Source organism: Procambarus clarkii, chromosome 74 (genome assembly GCF_040958095.1).
Source record: "Procambarus clarkii isolate CNS0578487 chromosome 74, FALCON_Pclarkii_2.0, whole genome shotgun sequence".
Lineage (NCBI taxonomy): Eukaryota > Metazoa > Arthropoda > Malacostraca > Decapoda > Cambaridae > Procambarus > Procambarus clarkii.
Window position 1 is genome coordinate 13378649 of NC_091223.1, and position 20435 is coordinate 13399083.

Sequence of the window (20435 nt, forward strand, 5' to 3'; positions counted from 1 at the left end):
GGCTCGGCAACGTTTCTATAATTACTCCCACATTACAGTACAGGTACTGAAATAAGAAACTTCATCCAGAGGTAGGAGATAGTTTATATAACTTGCATAATTTTATTTAAAGTTAAAATATAAATATTTGGAGATATTACGATAGCCGTAAAAAAAATGCACGAATTCAAAAAAATATTCTTTGTACAAACAGTTTATTGGTAATGTAAAAGAAACTTGAATATTGTGGCAGACACATTTGACAACATACGCTTGTAATTACAATTATTCATTTGAAGAATTGTCTTCTCTTTAAACTGAAAGTATCAAGTGAATACATCATCAGCAATAGCTGTCAGCTTCATGCCACCAAGGGTATACAGAAGACTGTCCTTGTTGGCTTCATCACCTTCATTTTCCACCCACAATTTCAGCATAAATGCTGCCTGGCTCTCCACACTGCCCGCCTTGGCTGCTTTATCCTTCTCGATGAATTCAATCTAGAAAAAACAAGGGGGTCATGTACTGAAGGTTGGCAAAAAGTAAGAATGGAGGCTATGGTATACTTCTGCAATATTTAATTTTATCATGTACAGGTACTATGCAACTGCTTCATGCTATTCATAACCTGCCAATCTTTGATGACAAACAACCATGGTTACAATATCATCCTTGGTGTACTTACACTACAGTTACGCATTATAAAAAGTCTGCAGTGTAGAAGGATAACATAATATACTGCAATGTCTTCCTAATATGTAAAACCTCGCATAACTTATGTCTGCTCAGTAAGCAAAAGACTACTTTCAGAACTATCAGGGCATTACACACACTCTTCACAGCTTCTAAAGAGAAACAATCTGTAAGGTGTACATAGCCATCCAGGCTTTGTGCCTTTTGAAAATTACTTTCCTCTGAAGTGTACAAAAAATGATACACCTTTAACACAATCGCTCTCAGTTGCCTCGCCCAGGATTCGTCAATTTTTCTCGGTTAACTTGATCTTGTGTTACTCATTTTCAAATATTTGTTAAAAATTTAAATTTTATGCTATCTGGGAGTGGTTTTAAAATGACCGCCTTTAGATTGTGCACAATTTGATACAATAATGACGATGTAGCTTGACAATTGAGGTCAGAACACTTGAAAGATTATAAATACTTTTGTGGTCCAAATTTTAAAATACTTCTTAAAATTCCATTTATTGTGCTATTATTATGGGATTAATTTTAAAATGTGCTTCTTTAGATTGCGAACAATTTGTTACCAAAATGAAAGACGTAACACAAATTGATGTTATCAAACCGAACGAGTATACACATTTTGTTGCGGGTGTGCCAATTGGCGCTCGTTCACGGGTAACAATTGGCCGACTTTAGGCTTCTGCGGGAAGTCACGCCAGCTTTTGGACCTTATGTGCATATATCCCTGTAGAGAATTCTATTGTGCATACAATGATACCAACACAAACGACGTAGCACGAGAATTAAGGTGAGAAAACTGAAACGAGTATACACATTTCGGTGTCGCCGCACGCTCGCCGGGAGCATGACATCAGTCTGCAGTACACACGCGCCACATGCAAAAGTGTTAAAAAGACTTACCGAGGTATTAAATGCAAAAACTTTTTTACTGTTGATTGCTACCTTGTAATATGGCTTCAATTATGCTAAGAAGTTATTCCTAATTATGTATTTGGTACCGTTTTCTTCATACCGAGATAATTACCATATTACTTGTGCCAACTCAATATACTGCGATACAGTGAGGTATCTCGGCCAGTTTCAAGTTAAGGTATTGCAGACTGGGGAAAAAAAAAAGAAGTTGCAACAGGGGTACATTGTATTATTTAAATTGCAGCCACAAGTGTTGTATTGAACATGTATGGCTGTACTTTAAATAAAGCACTGTAGCTCCACAGCAAGCATTTTTTTTCCCTTTGCAATAATCTAAGTGAGCCTCATTGTTATTAACTAGATACTCAAAATATTGTACTGTATTTGAATGTCTCGTCAAGTCAATTTGAAATTTAAGATATTGAAATAATTGCAATTGAAGGAAAGAAAAAATAAACATGACAAAACTCATTAAAGTATCTATTGCAGACCTGATATTTTAAGAATATTACATGTGTATTAAGTAAACTTGCCTCATCATCTACAAAACCTAGTTTTTTGGCCAGGAGCTTCCACTTATCTTGCCCTAGTTTGTCCAAGTTCTTGGCAAGTGCTTTCTGCTCTTCCTCAGTGATGGCCTTGACCTCAGGTCGCTCCTCCTCACCATCCTCCTCCATATCTTCCTCATCCTCCTTCACTCCATCATTTTGCTCCAACACAGGGATAACTTTTTCCTCTTCTTTGTCATCATCATCTTCGACTTTAATATCTGCTGTAAGCTGCGACTGAAATTATTTAATACAAGTTAAAGCAGCATATATACAATATCATTACTGTTTTCTATTTCATGAGGGAGGAGGAGGCATCAGCTTGGAGAAAAATATGGTACATTATAGTGAAAGATGGTTGTTAGAAAATAGCATTTCTCAGTATCGTAGATAAACACCAGCACATATCCACAATGGCACCCCACCTGTTAATAATACCAGGTGTAGAAGGCTCCTAAATTACAGAGTACTGTACTGTATACAATATAAATTAACACCATCACTGGAATTCCATTTAACAAGGCTACTTACAACAGATGGCTTTGCAGGGGTGGCAATCAATGTAGCATCTTCAAAAATCACCTAACTCCTCCTCCACTAATTACAGCCTTCCTCAATAATCAGTTCCAACAACAAAACCAAGTCCAGTGTTTATTAATTACTTATACACTTTACACCCCCCAATCGTATGAAACACAGTTCTTCGTAAGGACCTGGTACACTTAAAACGACAAGTATTTTGCAACGCAGGTTAAAATATTTTCAGAATTACACACCTTAAGTGTTAAACTGAAGTAGCATAACACCTCTATTTATAAGTGTACATAGTTTTAGCATTTTAATATACCTTGCCTCCCTGCATCTATTCCTATTTTTGTCCATTTCCTAAAAACAAAAAAAGATAATTTGTTGCTTACTTGATCTAAGTAGCATACTTACAGGTAGCTCCTTTGCTAGTTTCTTGATCATGGTGGTAAGATATTCAGGTAATGTGGCAATAGGACTAGCTGAGTGAGTGAAGAAGTGGGGTGAGCGGCAGGCCAAGAGTCGCAAACCTCGCCATCCAAAGTTACTGTCATTGACAAGTCTGCAAATATTTTTCATTAAACATTTTTTCAGAGACAAATGAGAAAACAAATTAAAACATCCAGTACTGTATAACCTGTATGTTGAATAATATCCAGCACGTGTGTCTTCCCACCCCCAATGAAAGTGGGAAATAGGGTAGTGATAATTATCACAAGTAGAGTACTATCCAGTATATTTGTGAAATACTATTCACTATGGGGGTATCTAGTGTTGTATAATAGTGATAAACACTACAAGGTAGTGTTTCCAACCAGTAATTGTGTGCAAGATATAAAGTATTTGATATTACTTACCTATCCTTTTCTTTCAATTCTGACTTTGGACTAAGTTGTTCAATGGCAGGAGTAAAGTACGTCTCCAGCGCAGGCACAAAATCTCGTTCGAGCATCTTACATGCCGCAAGGTTATTTGGGTTCAGGTTCCACAGCCGAGACATTTCAACACTAAATACCACATGAAAGTAGAAAAGTATACAATGTAATGAAAAAATATAAAAATATTTGTTACTCTTCAAATATGTCAGTCTGCAGTAGAGAAAAACCCTACAGTACAGCACCTGTATCAGTGCATCAAGTGAAACAACAAAAATGGCAGGAACTCATCAAATATACTATACTGCAGAAACACTGAAACATGAAGGGTATCAGATGTAAGCCTGTTGGGATTAATATTACAATTTATAATTATAAAAATCTATTTTTTATTGTCAAAATTTAAGAAATTACCCGGTATATTTAACTTTTTTATTTTTAGGTAAAAGTATGGAGCTTAAACTTCGTGATGACAACAGAACAGTCACATCAAACTGGCATTATGGGACATACTAAAGTTTGCTTTATCTTAAAGATTTAATCTGAATTCACACATTATGAAAATATAGTTTGTTCAATTACATAAAACAAAGTTTGGACACCCAAAGATACTAACACGAGGTTAAATATGCCACAACTAGTATAAGCAGTATAAAGAAATAATTGTAATATGATCACAACATACCAGTTTTACCAATTATCATCACAATTTTATTACAAGTCATTTTTTAAACCTCCAACATCAAGAACAATCGGCCACAGATTCAGGCTAAGAGAACAAAAGTACTGAAAGAATTTATATAAATTCTCTTTAGCAAACAGCTTGGTAGTTGGATAGAATGGACTAAATACAAGGGTAGTGTATCCCAAACCATTAAAAGCTTCAAAGCTTTATATGGTAAAGTATATAGGGAAGACAAGACACCAACTACACGTAGGTAATTGCACACACATGAATCCACTCACTCTCAACCACATAACTGTATACAGTTCACTTACTTGCCCATAGAGAATTTATTTTTTGAATCAGCATCTCGGATCATGTCTCCTACTTTTCGTTTCTGACGCAATTTCTTGGTTGACCTAGAATCTTCATCCTCTTTTTCCTGTTAAAATTGTGAGAAAATATCTACACTGCTACTGACATACTGAATTTGGGTAGCTAAAAATACGAAGCAAAACAAATTAGATGATTTGGTCACAAAAGAATGATTGTGAAAGGCATCCCTAAGCCAGCAAATCTTACAATATATAAAAATTATATTGGTGATGTTTACTTATCAATGTCAACCTAACAATGTTTATGGAAGTGATATCTAGCACTAAGGGCCCTGCCTCCTAGTTATTTGTCCCTGGTGCATTTTAATCTCTTGACATTTGAGTTCTGTTGTATTTGATCTTGGAACTGTAAATAAAAGTGAGCTTGCACTTCACTCGTTAACAACCAGTATAACAAACATTTAATTTTCCTTGTTTCAGTGACATGTTTGCATTTTCCACCCATGTCCTTGTCCTATTTTCTCTAAAATGGAATAGGCTGTCCTAATCTATTTCCATTAATTGAATATAGTGAGCATATAATCTATCTTTACATAATATCCCCTAGAGGTCTCTCATCATCGTGGTCACCCAAATGGGATTACACTGTGTCTAGAGGAATAGCAGGAAATTAGCATGGAGCCCTGACCAACATCTACATTAACCTCACTACTTGTCAACCATGTACCACCACCACCCACAGAAAAATCAGCAGGAGCTTCCTCAGGGATTTGAGTTCTAGGCTCATCAAAACAATAAGAGACTCTTCCTAACTTCTTTTTCCAGCAACTCCTTGTGAGAATCCCAAAGAAAAATGCCCCTGTATCCTGGGATATCAAAAAAATCCACAACTTTAAAAATAACAAATAAATTTCCCCTTTATGCAAAGAATATATTCTGTACAATGAAGCAACCAATAAAATACACAATAAAAGTGGCTAGAGAACACAGTATACAAATACATACATGGGATCCAATATGGTTCCCACAAATGTCATTTACTCTTTCCAGGGTGGACATATGCTTAGGAATATTTGGAAGCAGGTGCCTGTCAGGTTATGCTGTGTGTTTTTTAAAATTAGCTCTCACTCAGGCTGCAGAAGAAGACATCATATTCATAGACCTTACCTCCTCTCCTTTGCCATTTAGTTTTGCCTTTAATTTTTCATAACCCTCTGGTTTCTTGAATTCTGGGCAGCCTTCATTTTTCCACTCACTCCATACTACTTCTCTCTGGAAAAGAAAATTAAGGTAGAGTAATTACAAATGTATTTATACATTTAGTTAAAATAGTATCTTATTTGAATCTATAAATAAAAATCCAAGAATAATATGAATAATAAAACCTTCATTTAATTGAAAAAATTATAAATATCAGTAACTGAATGGGCATAGTTTACATCAGAGAAGTGTTTCAGTAAATTAGAGTAAGCACCTGTCTGAAGCACGTAGTGTAATTAACCTGCATAATTGGCATGAAAATAAAGATGTCAAGAGCCTGGGATATTTTTTTATTAGATTTCTTAGTACAGTACATTATAACGAGAAGATGTTCTATCTTAGCCACATAAGTACACACTAAAGACAATGTCCAGACTAAAATACTTATTGAAAGTGCATCAATAAATGCACATGCATACCTTCAGTATGTGCTTGACAGTGTTCACAAACACAGGACCATCAGGAGGGGTCTCTTCGAGGAGTGTGTACACAAGTTCCTCTGTCTTTTTTACCCATGCTAACTGATCTTCTGTTAATGTCTCCCTGGAAGATGCAGAATTCATACTAAGAGAAAAAGTTGAAACATTATTAAAATGGCTCCACATAGAACTGTTAAGGAACAAGCAGGCCGGGAAATAAGAAACACACTCATACAGGGTTCAGTACTTGGACCTATACTGCTAATTATGTAAATGATCTCACAGAGCAGTTAGGATCACATATGACAATGTTTGCAAATGATCGTCAGATTTCCCAAGTGACTGCCTGATCAGTGATGATGCATCTCTCTACAGCTCCACATAGCCAGGACAAAGCAGACAATCTTGTCAGGTTCCCTTTTAAAAACTTAGACTATTACTCCAGTGATAATTTGTATATCTGTTGGTATGGGGGTTGAGGAGTACTCAATTAGTTGTATTTGAGGGACGAGCCACGGCTCGTGGGTCCCACCTCTCAACCATTAATCAATTAGCCTATTGGACTGGCATATCTAGGTTTCAAGCTGTGTGTGCAGTCTGCTTCCACTACTTTCCTTCATAGCAAATTCCAGCTGTTCAGTACTGTGAAATCTGTGGCTCAACTGGTTACTTTCCATCTATGTCCCTTGCTAAATTAGTCTATCCTTGTCTGGCCCATTTATTTCCCTTAGTTTTTCTCTGTGTGATAGTACTTGTCTCTCCACACTTTCTTTTTTTTCCAGTAATATTAGGTATACTCAACATATGTAATTTATCCTCATTGCTCACACCTCAGCTCTGGGACCAGTCTGATGGTATAACTCTGAACATTCTCCAGTTTTGTTTTGTGTTTAACGAGATAACGACTCTATGCTGCCACATATTCCAGAATTGGTAAATGATATACAATGATTCTGAATGACTCTTTGTTCGGATTCATAAAGTCAGTTCTTATATTAACCAACCTTCCATAGCAGCTGATGAAGTTCTATTGATGTGGGCTTCTAGTGAAAGGTTGGGGGTAATATCAACTCCCAAGTCTTTTTCTCCGTCCAATTCCAATATGATTTCCTTTCCTTGTGTCCTGTCTCCAGTTCCCTGTATCCAGCTTTGTTACTTAGCACTGGCTAGAGATGAACTCTAGTAGCCATTTGAGGGACCATATTTTCAATTTACCTACGTCCTCTTGTAGTTTCATGTAGTCTTTCATAATATATTTATTCTCTTCATAAGCAAATACTGACAAGGACTCTATTCCCTCTGAACCTAACCACTTGGGCTGGACGGTAGAGCGACAGTCTTGCTTCTTGCAGGTCGGCGTTCAATCCCCAACCGTCCAAGTGGTTGGGCACCATTCCTTCCCCCTGTCCCATCTCAAAGCCTTATCCTGACCCCTTCCAGGTGCTATATAGTTATAATGGCTTGATGCTTTACCCTGATAATTCCCTCCTTCTATCCCCCTCTGTTGAATCATTCACATAGGTGAAGAATACCATCGACCCCAGAACTGATCCTTGTGGAACGTTACTGGTAACATCCCACCACTTTGAGGTCTCTCCTCTCACTGTGACTCTTCTGTTGCAGAAGTACTCCTTTATCCACCGAGTACCTTCCCTGTCACTCCTGCTCCTTTTTCCATTTTGTGCACTAGTTTTCTGTGGGGTACAGTGTCGAAGGCTTTATGACAGTCCAAGAATATACAGTCTGCTTACCCTTCTCCATTTTGTCTGATCTCGGTAGCCCATTCATTGAAATGAATCAAGTTTGTGAGCAGGATTTGCCCTTTCTGAAACCATGGTGGTATTGGATTATAAATTGCCATAACTTTGGATGTTCTACTAGCCTCTTTTTTATGATATTATGGCTCTCTGTGGATCACTGTGGATCGCTAAGAACTCTGAACTTAGGACCCAAAATTCATGTTATTTAATATTTAGAAGACAATCAAAATACAAGAATAACTTTTCCGAGCAATACATATTGTTTTTGAATGTCATGTTATTTGGTATTCAACCTAGTGCTAAAGGCTAACAAAGTAAAATTGATTAAACTGTCTTACTGTTTAAACTTGATATTGGAGGTGAGGTATTGAGCCAAAATTAGAATCTGCAGTAGAACATAACGGCGGAAATTTGCATCAGAAAACTGAAGATCAAGCAATTTCTGGTTTGTCAAGTACTTGGCAAAATACTGGTCCACCTGTGGTGAAGAAAGCTCTTTTTCAGTAAAATATAACATAGTAATAGGACGGACAAACTTAACTGTATCTAGTGACCTATTCTGCTGAACAACCATCTATTTTATTGCTCTATAAAAAAGAAAATTGAAATAATTAAAATTATTTATTCTAGTATTCATCACACAAAAACATTGTCAATAGAACTGCTGTAAAATTTTGTAAACAGGCTTGAATTTATCATGTGGTGGTACTAATCCAGTATAGATAAAAAACAATAATAATGAAATCTGGGAAACTAAAACACCACATACTTGGAATTGCAAGCTGGAACTATCTTCTGAATGTGTTGGCTCGGATAATGTACGGGTCAGATGGGCTCCTCCACTTCCACTGCTCTGAACATTATCCAACTTGAAACTTTTAAATGCTTCTAGAACATCTCCACAATACTGAAAAAAATTGCTTGATTAACAGCAATGTTGTTGTGAACATAGAAAATTGTAGATGAAAAAATACAATGATGTTGGCATAAGTGCATATAAGGAAGCCACAAAAATGTCAGAAACTCTTCAAATATACCGTACTTCAGTAATGTATCAGAACACACAAGGAACCTAATTTGAAACTGTTAGAATACTGAAGGTTATATTTATTCTATGATTCTATGCATGGTTCTTGGGAAAATCATTAGAAAATAAATTAGCTGATCTTCAAATTTGATCTATGTATAATCCTGATGCCTTATACCTTATCCCTTCTCAGAAGTTCTCAATAAGTGGGTGGCCACAGCAGAGGTTCCTCCATGATGTTCTGTTACCACACAAGCCTTTCATTCCTTTAAGCTCTGTTAACCCTCCCTCTCAACCTTTCTTTCACATACTGTTCCAGTTAACCACTAACTTATTGGTTGTCTGACTCAAGAAAATTATGCATATTACTTGTGAACTTTTCCGAGTCAAAAACAATAAGGCATAATGTATTCAGTAAAATATTTACTGTACTTCAAATACCAACTGACCATAGTAAACATCTTCCAAGGTGCCTTTTGAAAGCATTGAACTGGGTTTCTGAAGAAATCTTGAAGTGACCAGAATTTGGTATATAATGTGTAGTCTAGCCGTAGTCGAGTTTCTTCTCCTTTTTCTTCATCTAAAACACAAAATACAATACATACAAAATATAGCACTCATAAAAATAAATAACAAATAAACAAAATATGTTTTCCTCACAACCAATAGAGGAAGGTATACCCAGTTCTTTAGCCAGGTACAGTATAACAAACAATATACAAATATTATGAAATGTGTGGGTAGGGTAAGAATAGATTGGTACTGGTTTAGTGGTTGGGTCTGAGTAAGTGGGGTGGGCATATAATTGGCAAGTAGCAGCGGTGGCTGGGCGAGAATATGGGTTGGTGCATGGGTATATAATGTGTTAGGATGGACACACAATTAGCAACAGATTCCAAACCAGTCTTTACCTCTTTCTGTATCTAAACTTATCCACCTTAACTCCATAAATTCCTTATTCTCTTTGGGTTAATACTGTATGTTGAGCATACTATTTATACCACCTTTGTACAACTTATATTCAGTTGTACACTCTGGTTGTCCTCCTTTACTCTACACCTTTCCAGACTGTAAATCGAGTAGTCACAGCATTTCCCAACTGCTGAAATTTACTTAGTCAAATTTCCCTTTATACATGGCAGAGAATTTTCATCCATTCTACAATACAGTGCCCAGAACCGTAATGCATATACGCACCCTGGTATCTCATAAGCCCAAGATACAACTTGTAGGATAACAGATTGTATACAGTACATATTACTAATACTTCAATAAATGTCCAGTACCCCAATCAGGGTTGGATGAGGTGTGGGTAAGTAATGTCGATGGACTGTAATGGGTAAAGTGTTAAAGGCCAAAATTAGAGGATTATTTTTTAATTCGTATAGAACACTAAAATGAATACTTTCCCATCTGAATCTAGTCCTTTACTATCTACAATTTAAACAAACCCTTATAAGGTCATTTAAGCACATTTCAAAGAATAGCTAAGGCTACATGAAAATTATATATACACTAATACCAATATGTTAGGACATACCATCATCATCTTCCATGTCCGTAGTCTCCACATTGGTAAAGGTTGTAACATTCTCAAGGTTAAACTCTGATACCAAATTTAGTCCTGATCTCTCAGAGAATGGAAAGAATCTTGCCAAGAAGAGAAGAATTCGACCACAAAACACTGTGTTTTGCGAACGTGAAAGTCGACGCAAAAGATCTGAAAAAACACCAATATGCATATTAATGAAATTCTATTGAACTTAATGAAATATTAATAATTTTCCCAAAGCATTTCTCAGGAGGGAGTATGAAGTGTCTAGTAGCCTCCATTCATTACTTTTGGGCTTTTTTGCTTCAGTACCAACTTGATGTTTGAGCTCCATGTGCTCTCCATCTCACAGCAGAGGCAAGAGATGCTCGAGCACATGGCCCCCAGTAGGCAGAGGGGCTCACAGATACCTGCCATTCATTGGTTTGACCATCAACAACCAGTTTATTAATAAGCTCAGGGAAGCTACTGATGTGCTGCCCCGAAAAATTACCGTCAATGCTTAAAAATACTGTAATTGGACAGAGTAATTTATCAATACAAATTATTCAAACTTGATGGGTATACCCTGAAATGTCACTGAAGAAACAGAAACAAATGGCATGAATAAAAAAATAAAATCCCTAGTATACCCACTACAGCAATTCCTCAGAACAACCATGTTTCAATTGCAGTCAATTGAGAGATACCCAAGGTCCCTATGCTAGGCATCTCATGAACACAGTTTTCAAAAGGAACAATATACCGATTCATAACTCACCATTACACATGCGAAGAACACTGGTCTTGCATGGTGCAAAGAATGTATCTTCCTTCCAAACACCTACATTGCTTTCAACAAAGGAAAAAAGTAACTCGCATTGCTTGATAGTCAGCATGTCAAAGGAGTCGGTGAGAACCAAAACTGGCAAGGTTGGGAGGCTTAGCTCATGACGCACTAAGTCTATGCATACCTGAAAAGTTTAGATGAAGTGTATCATGACTGACAAAGTTTTCATACCTTTAAGCTCATGGTTTGCTTCTACTCTACAGTACAATATAATTTTTACACTGTGAAGGAATAGTGTAAATATTGCAACTGTGCTTTAGTTTCAAATACTTATGGCATTACATTTCTAATAATTATTTATTTGTTAATGCCATAATAATAATGCACTTACTGATGTAATAGCTGTGATGGTGGCCAGGTCTGTTGCTTCCCCATCGATAACCTTCTTAGTTACATAGTTACGGATTGCAGCCTCAACACAATGCTTTGTTGTCTCACTGGAAACAAAATACTGTACTGTATTAAAATAATACTGTATTGGCAAATTAACCTAGTATTCTAAATAGTAAAAATAATTAAAAAAAAACTTAAATAACCCATGAGGTGTTAAATTAATGCTCAATAATTACAATACAGTACTGTATATGATAATATAAAATTCAGTACCATTACACTCGACTCCTGGTAAAGTAGAACACAACATTTTGGAATGCCGGATGCAACAAAATACACAACTTTCAGTGGTCAACTTTGGCTCCACAAGAAAATACATGGAAAGAGCTCCGGTGGGGCCAGTGTGTGTATTTGTGGACTGGATCTTGTCCAGATACTCTACCAGTATAAACAAAAATAAGCAAATACACAACAGATTCATAATAAAGTATGTTCTGTATTCCATTTCCCACACTGTCTGTAGATATCCACAAACAAACATTTGAGAAAATATTTGTGACTAATATTTTTGACATCCAGGTACACGTGTCATGAGAATTATAGGAAAATAATATTTTGATCATAAAAATAAAGATGTATAAAATCAAGAATTTTGGTTCCTAACTAAAATAAGTATGCAAAGAATGTGGTGTATGAAAGGTTCAATACACCTCGTGCCTCTGATCAACATTGAATAAATGTTTACCAAGCATTTATTTATCATCAGGTAAATAGGTATCCGAGAGTTAGGCAATTATTGTGGGGTTACATCCTGGGCTGGGTCAGTAAGGGACCTAGTGGGACCTAGTGGGACCTAGGGGAACCATGTAGGACCTAGGGGGACCTATAGTGGGACCTAGGGTGGAACCTAGTGGGGACCTCAGCAAGACCAGAGCAGCATCCCTCTCCCAAGCCTTTGGGAAGCCAGACAGGAGACAATTAACAACCAAATTTTAAATCCTTTATCAACTCAGGTTCACGGCGCCCATACTACAGGTTATGGTGCGACTCCCACCGTTCAGTGTTAGAGTACAAACACCCACACATAAGACAGGTTTACCACCACGAGCTGTGCCTATGACCAGCCTCGGTACACCAGTCTCCTCCAACCATAACCAATATACATAACCTAACAACGATCCCTTACGTTATTTTAGTGGAAAAGATGTTTGTGATTGACAGTGCATCGGCATCTTCAATGCAGCGTGGCAAAGTTGACTGAACTTTGGTGAAAATTCGCTGAAAATTCAGGCCGCCGTCAGCCATTGTTTACACCAGCGACGCTCCTCGACCTCGACACTTTCATTACTTCATATTATTTACTTATTAACTTATCCTGTATACACACATACACACATATGTATCCTTTCAACAGCAATATTTTTAACATTTATTATTTATTACGCTCAAAATAATTATTACAACTATGTTTTAGAGTTTTATTGGCGTACGGGAAGCTGGGAAGAGATCGTTTGATCTAGCACAAGCCATGTGCCGGGGGAAGGACATATTTTTGAGGAAGTTTATGGTTATCTTGAGATGATTTCGGGGCTTTAGTGTCCCCGCGGCCCGGTCCTCGACCAGAGCTCCACCCCCAGGAAGCAGCCCGTGACAGCTAACTAACACCCAGGTACCTATTTTACTGTTTACAGGGGCATAGGGTGAAAGAAACTCTGCCCATTGTTTCTCGCCGGCGCCTGGGATCGAACCCAGGGCCACAGGATCACAAGTCCAGCGTGCTGTCCGCTCGGCCGGGTGGTTGGTTGATGACCATTCTTGAGGTAGTTTACGGTGGTTGATGACCATTATTGGGCATCAATAATGCCCAAGAATGACCTTGTGGACGAGGTGCCTCGTCTACAATTCGAGACGAGCAAATCCACAAGGGCCGTGACGAGGATTCGAACCTACGTCATCGTTCGAGACGAGGCCTCAAATTCCGTAGTGCTGAGGTTCAAGTACAGAAGGTTATTGTTGTGTAGTCTCGAAAGATGGACAAAATCCTCAAGAAAATGCACTGAAAATGAGGGGGGGGGACATATGACAAGTCGCTGGTCTCCTGTCCCCCCGTCGAGGCTGTAGTGGTAAGACAAGATCCCCCAACCCAGTCTTAAAATATACCGGTTTCACCCATGCCATGATATAAAATACTAATAATATGTCTCTATAACTTTAGAATAAAACAAAAGCATAAAGTTATTCCTAAGTATTTATACCCAGTGGGGTATATTATGTAGGTGGGGAGAATATGACCTAACTGCGGAAGAGCCAGCCGGGTATATTCCCGGGAAAACACTGAGGAAGCCCAGGAAGGTATCCATGGTGAACTCTGGCTTGCCACGCCATCAACAGGTGGCATACAGTATTCTGCGTAGCTAAGTACAGTGGCAGAGGCTTCGTTTAGTTCAAATTCAAATTCAAATTCAAATGTTTATTTAGGTAAAGTACATACATACAAGGGGTGATACAAATATTGATAAATTTATAGATAGAGCTAGTACATATAATGCCTAAAGCCACTATTATGTAAAGCGTTTCGGGCAGTTCGACTCTTATATCACACATGACGTCACACGCTAAAGCTGTAGGACTCCACTCGAATATTTCCGGTAGTCTAGGTTGTTGTGTTGTTGTTATAGATTCAGCTACTCGGAACAGGTTCCAAGTAGCACGGGCTATGGTGAGCCCGTAACTTACCTGGCGCAGGAGTGGGGCAAATAGGCAAATAGAACTGTGGAATAAATACCAAATTGTTATTTATTCATTTTGAGAGTCGTGGCTGCTGAAGAAGTTGAGGGGATGGAGTACGAGGTACCGGCACGCACACCTCCAGCGGGGAACTACCCTGCCGGGGTTTAGGGAGAGTCACATTCTGAGCATCAACAGCCTCTGGGGCAGGAAGTCCGGATTGAGTCTGTAGGTGATGGATATGTTCTCAAGAATGTCAAAGATTTTCTCAAGGTCTTCGTCAACGATATCGCAGTGGCCAGGGACTAGGCTACCAGCAGCGGTGGTGAAGGCAGCGTCCACTGGACATAATATTCAAGAGAAATATTGTGCCCAGTGACGTTCAAGTTCAAGTATGTTTATTGAGACAAGAAAAAAATACATCTTAAAGGGATAGAGTAGCTTAGGCTATTTCTACCCCCCTGAAGTGAGATCACATGAAGAAACTTCTCATTAGAGGGACTTCGCTGGTCAGAGGCTTCTAATTGCTCCCGACGTCGCCTCTCTGGAATGGTGACAATCAGGTAAATTAAGAGGATTTTCTAAGCACTTCATGTCACGCATCTCCACCACCACCACCACGTCCGTTCACCAGTCACGTCACCACACAGTCATGTCACCACAGTGTACGTGACTTTAGTCACTGGATTTATCCTGAGGGAGCGAGGCGAGGCGGCCAGCTACTCATATCCGTGTTCCAGGCTCCATGGGGCCACAGGTCACTGCTTGAGAAACTCTTAACTTACCATATTTCGTGACTTTGGTCCTTATGAACTGGTACTTAGCTGCACACGCAACATCCCTTGTCTATGTCTGTGTTTCCCCTCATTACTCACCTTACTTTTAATGTTTAGCATAGATTGCTACATACCAATTAATATAATTTTCCATAAACAGCTTCTGATAATTATCCCCAAACACATTCCTATAATGGCTTCATGATGCTAGTATCTAGCCAGACTTCCTATATTTATCTATATGTTTTTAAATCTATACCAAAACAACAGAGCGCCCTGGGAAATAGAACACGGGAAACAAGGAGTAACTCTCACAGTCGATGGTCAAGATCCCACACATCCTCCATGTTATGACGTCAAAAGAATAACAAGGAAGGAGTCTTGAAGGTCAAAATTACGGCACACTTTTCGTACTTACCCTCTGCACCCCCTGCAAGAGTAGTAACCCACCCTCCCCACCCCCTGCAAGAATAGTAACCCACCCTTCCCACCCTCTGCAGGAGGGTGGGAAATAGGTGAGTACACACACATGTTTCAAAGCGTTATATGACAAAGAGTACTGGGAAGACGCGACACCACGAGCGTGGCTGTCATCCTGTAACTACACTTAGGTAATTACACACACACATCCCCCGGATGCAGTCTATAGCAGTACCTAATTGAATAGGTTAACAGGGATATGAGATGAAATAAATTCTGCCCATTTGTTTCCCTGCCTGACAGGGAATAGAACCCGAGCTATTAGGATTGCGACCCCCAAGTGCTGTTCACTCAGCCGTGAGGCCCCAATAACCACTGCTACCCCTCCCCCACTCCCCCGTAGCAGCGTGTAGCCCCAGAAGTCTTCTCTCACAAAGTGTACATCTTACACCACTTCATTCTTCTGCCGCCTTCATCGTCTTCATTTACTATTAAGTCAAGCCACGGCAGTCGCAGTGGTAAAATACTCGCCTGGCGCATCGCGAGTGCTTTGACCTGGGTTCGTATCCTGGCCGGGGAGGATTTACTGAGCGCCAATCCCCAACTGTAGCCTCTGTTCACCCAGCAGTGAATGGGTACCTGGTTGTTAAACGATTTGGCGAGCCGTATTCCAGGGAAAATTAGGATTAAGGACCTGCCCGAAACGCTATGCGTGCTGGCGGCTGTACAAGAATGTAAGAATTCTTGTATATATAAATAAATAAATAACAAAATATAGAAAAATGTGTGCGTGCGAGAGTCTGGTTTTGGGTATATACCGGCTTCCTGTCTAACACATCCTACTATCCATTTCTCTATGAACTAGGCCACGTAGGTGCTACATTGTTACCCTTACCAAGAACCGGCCACGCCCGCGATCTCCGAGAATAGCCTCATACACTCCCAGAAAGAGAGTAATGCAGGAGCAGCAGCCTGGGAATACCTGAGCCACGATACCTTAGTAACCAGGGGAATACCTGAGTCAGTACTTTACTTGCTGGGTTTGCTTACTACTCGCCCACGTATGGCAAAATTAGAAACAATACGACTTGATTCGACCGATTTACGGACCGATACGTCGTCGTTTCTCCATCTTCTGATGAGTGGCTTGGCCATCATGATTATAGTATTGTGTCCGGCGGGTATTATGATGTCTCTTGCTGTTTCAGTTGCCTTTATCTACCTAATTAGAGCCACGTTACCGTGGAGCCACACGCTCTCAAGACACGTGTCTTACACAGTGTTGTTGTTTAAGATTCAGCTACTGGGAACAAAAAGTTCCAAGTAGCACGGGCTATGGTGAGCCCGTTGTGGACTTACCTGGCACAGGAGCGGGGCTGTGTTCTTACACAAGGACTCCTGTGTTTATATAACAATACCTGCCTGAAGTCAACACCTGCCAGAAGTCAACACCTGCCTGAAGTCAACACCAGCCAGAAGTCAACACCTGCCTGAAGTCAACACCAGCCAGAAGTCAACATCTGCCAAAAAACACTTTTCCTACTGTGTGGGGTCAAGGTGTCATCCTACAGAGTCTCGTGTTCTGACCTTGGTGTAATCTTTATTTAAAGTAAAAGATTCATAGTTGACTTTCTCTGTTGTCTAAGGAAATGGAAGTGAGAGGTTAGTGAAACCACCCACGTATGAATGCGTTTGAAAAGGCAAATTTATAGCATCTATATCCTGACACCAACAATAATGAATAATTAAGATAAAAAAATCAAAACTATGTTTATTGACCGACGGAATTTTAAGGAATATATAGGAAGCATTAATCAGGATACAGCATTACGTCTTGCTGAAGTGTCATAGGCTTCAGTTTGTCAAAGCAAAGTTTGAAGGGAATAATATCCATCACAACCTATATCACATTTTGTCTATATCACATGTCATATATGCACAGTGACATCTCAGTGCCACTATGTACTATTCATTTATGAAACTGTACTTATTACACAAATTAATGAATTAACCGGATCTTCTCTCCAATTCACAACCTTAATGGGAAAAAATTGGGCACGTTTCCTTTCACTTAATATCTCTGTCACGTAGCAGTAAATAGGTACCCGGGAATTGGGTAAGGTCAGTAGTTCGACCTTGGGGACCGTAGATATACAAAAAAACATGCTTTGGCGCCACGCAAAATGGTACCTCACTAGGAAAATAAGGACCCTCCCACCCCTCTCTCTACAAGCCTCATCTCACGTCTTATCAATCAAAATTTAACAAGCTATAACTGCTTACAGTAATATCTGATTCTCACAGGATGAGAAACAACTTTTTCACAATCTCAAGGTGTTCACAAAGGTTGACAGAACGCAATGAGTATTATTTGACTTGACCACAGTTTAATAATTGATATATCTAATAAAAACTTGTGCCATAAAAATCTCACAATGTATTGTTTAAAAAGATCTCCGTTCGTGACAAAGTTTGTCCCCAAGTTTCGTTATTTGTGCAATTTCTGGGGATGTTTACCCTCGCAGGTGGTATCTTCCGCCTGCCCACCATAACCAACAGCCGCGTACTTACATTTACTGGAATTAAACTCTAAAAACCAGTTACACTGTAAACAAAAAATTCCTAGGTAGTGTTATTTTCTGGATGCTTATGCCTCCAAAGTACAGAAAATGGCTATTATTCCCTTCAAACTTTGCTCTGACAAACTGAAGCCTATGACACTTCGGCGAAGACGTCTTGAGAGTTCCTGAAGGGTGCTGAATTATGAAACACCGTCACAGCTCTAGATAAGGAGTCGGCAGCACTTAATTTAGCACTGGACCACACTGCCTACGATGGGGAGGAGGCAGATGGCAGGCTAAAATACCACATAATTCAGCCATTTGTCTCTCTCCTGCAGACACTGATACACTGATAAAGAACCTGCTTGCATATCTAGAGAAGATAACTCCCTTATCCTCTCTTTTCCCCTCCGTCATTTATATAGTTATTCAGTAGTAAGATCAATTAATTAATTCCCGCTGTCCGGGACAAAAGATCTGTACTTAGGCTTATCGAGATCCCTCTAGACTAAGAGTTACACAACAGAAGAGTTACTCCTGGGTATCTATTTTACTTCTAGGCTAACAGACATTAAATATAAGGAAACGTGCCTAATCGTTTCCCTCCTGTCCGGAGACTGGACCCGGGTCCCTCGAATGAGTGCCACAGGTGAGGAGATTTGAGGGAGTGCACAATGGGTTGCGTCCACATGAGGCTAGGACGCGATAGGTAGCATCGTGCCATAGTTAAGGAAATCAGAACACGTTAGGCTTCGTCCACCAAGGATGTCTGTCCTTGGCTGAGTAACCCTCCAGTGAATAGCAGAAAAAACTCACCGATGAGGACGTGACCTTTAGTGGTGGGAGGTCCGGCGAATATTTTTGGCGGTCTGGATTCGCCATCGTATAAAGAATCATTTTTCGTGGGGGGCGGAATGGGTTTCAAAAGAATTTTTTTTTTACTTCCCACTCACCGGGAAACACAGTAATTCTCCCACCGTCGCCTGGACTAGGGGAAATACAGCAAATGTATTTTCCTCTTTACTGATATTGTAACTTTTTCGTTTCATGATCTAGTTTTTAGTCTGATTATCATTCTCTAATGAATAAAAGATCTGTATATCAAAATATTAAATAACTTTTCGTGTATTTAAACTTTTATAGGATACCCTCTGTCAAGAGGGTCACCACGCAGAAACAGCTGAAGGTCATCGAACAGCAACAGATGAAGGTCACCAAAGAGCAACAGATGAAGGTCACCAAGCAGCAACAGATACAGATCACCAAGCAGCAACAGATGAAGGCCACCAAAGAGCAACAGATACAGATCACCAAGCAGCAACAGATGGAGGGCACCAAGCATCAACTGTTGGGTGACCCATGTCATCCACTGCACCACTAAGGTTAAAGTTAGGTGATGCACCCGTCATCTACTTACCACCACGACAGTAAACCAAATAAAAATAAATCAAATCATACAGACCAACATTTCTAATTACTTTTTTTTTATTATTATTTTCTACCACAGACGTGGCCACACATTTACAATGCTAACTAGCATATATACATTTTCTTCTGTCCTCCATGGACAGGGTGAAAGATTTGTCAAACATACAGTTCAGAGATTTATTGAACAACCACAGAAGGTGATCGTAGCGCTTTTAAAATGTTAGGCTAAGCTGCATACGTAAATACATAGATACACAGATTTATGAATGCATTAATGTGAATTTATAATGGTGAAATGTAATTCTGATCAGCTTTATACTTTATACACATACATACACACACATACATACACATATATTTGTCTCTTTTACTCTGACAGGGTGAGATAGCTGACAAGAGAAACTAGCGTGCAATTAAGAGCTTAACCACTGAAGGTGATTAAGATGCTTTTACAAGCTCAGGTTATAGAGTTACATTACATGGTTAATCTAGGGTATAAGTCCAATATATCATCAATTCCAGTACTCATATAGTAGTTACAGAGTTCAGCATACCTCAGGCCAGGAGGGCGAAAGTCAGACAATATGGGACATTCTACAATATAATGTTCAAGTGAGTGCATGTTTTCTCTTTCACAAAGTTGACACATTGTGAACTCGACATTCGGGTTTTGAGAAAGCTGCCAGATACGTCTATATCCCAGGCGTATTCTGGCCACTATGACATCACATTACCGAGTTCTTGCTCTATTAGTCCCATATGTCAATGTCTCCACGATATCTATCATAATATTTAATACTG

At 39.2% G+C, this 20435-nt stretch overlaps 2 protein-coding genes across 4 annotated transcripts; one reads left to right on the plus strand and one right to left on the minus strand.

Annotated features, from left to right (window-relative positions):
* Window positions 1–64: 64 nt before the first annotated feature.
* Window positions 65–13067, minus strand: Hpr1 (THO complex 1-like protein Hpr1). Of its 2 annotated transcripts, none has more exons than XM_045756921.2 (14): window positions 12909–13067; window positions 11721–11826; window positions 11321–11513; window positions 10549–10728; window positions 9458–9588; window positions 8751–8888; window positions 8320–8459; window positions 6222–6345; window positions 5710–5814; window positions 4543–4649; window positions 3526–3675; window positions 3083–3230; window positions 2129–2380; window positions 65–479 (listed from the first exon to the last, which is right to left on the minus strand). In XM_045756921.2, the coding sequence occupies exons 1-14, from the start codon at window positions 13025–13027 to the stop codon at window positions 306–308; spliced, it is 2067 nt and encodes a 688-aa protein (XP_045612877.1). In that variant the 5' UTR covers window positions 13028–13067; the 3' UTR covers window positions 65–305. The 2 variants fall into 2 exon arrangements, with proteins under 2 accessions (XP_045612877.1, XP_045612876.1); XM_045756920.2 differs by having other exon boundaries at window positions 6222–6366.
* Window positions 13068–13256: 189 nt separating this feature from the next.
* Window positions 13257–19719, plus strand: LOC138356723 (uncharacterized protein DDB_G0274935-like). Of its 2 annotated transcripts, none has more exons than XR_011224580.1 (2): window positions 13257–13391; window positions 19350–19487. XR_011224580.1 is itself a non-coding variant. In XM_069312958.1 (2 exons), exons 1-2 carry the CDS (start codon window positions 14999–15001, stop codon window positions 19585–19587), a joined length of 252 nt encoding a protein of 83 aa, XP_069169059.1. In that variant the 5' UTR covers window positions 14880–14998; the 3' UTR covers window positions 19588–19719. The 2 variants fall into 2 exon arrangements, 1 of the variants encoding a protein (XP_069169059.1); XM_069312958.1 differs by lacking the exon at window positions 13257–13391 and adding an exon at window positions 14880–15012 and having other exon boundaries at window positions 19350–19719.
* The last annotated feature ends 716 nt before the right edge of the window (window positions 19720–20435 follow it).

What these genes read in the sequence shown, in the direction of transcription:
- Hpr1 (XM_045756920.2), bottom strand. Translation starts at nt 13,027, where the DNA reads ATGGCTGACGGCGGCCTGAATTTTCAGCGAATTTTCACCAAAGTTCAG. An exon ending in TGTTCTTCGCATGTGTAATG is followed by an intron (nt 10,729 to 11,320) that starts GTGAGTTATGAA and finishes GTGTTTTTTCAG; the next exon opens with ATCTTTTGCGTCGACTTTCA. An exon ending in AACTAGCAAAGGAGCTACCT is followed by an intron (nt 2,381 to 3,082) that starts GTAAGTATGCTA and finishes AAATAATTTCAG; the next exon opens with TCGCAGCTTACAGCAGATAT.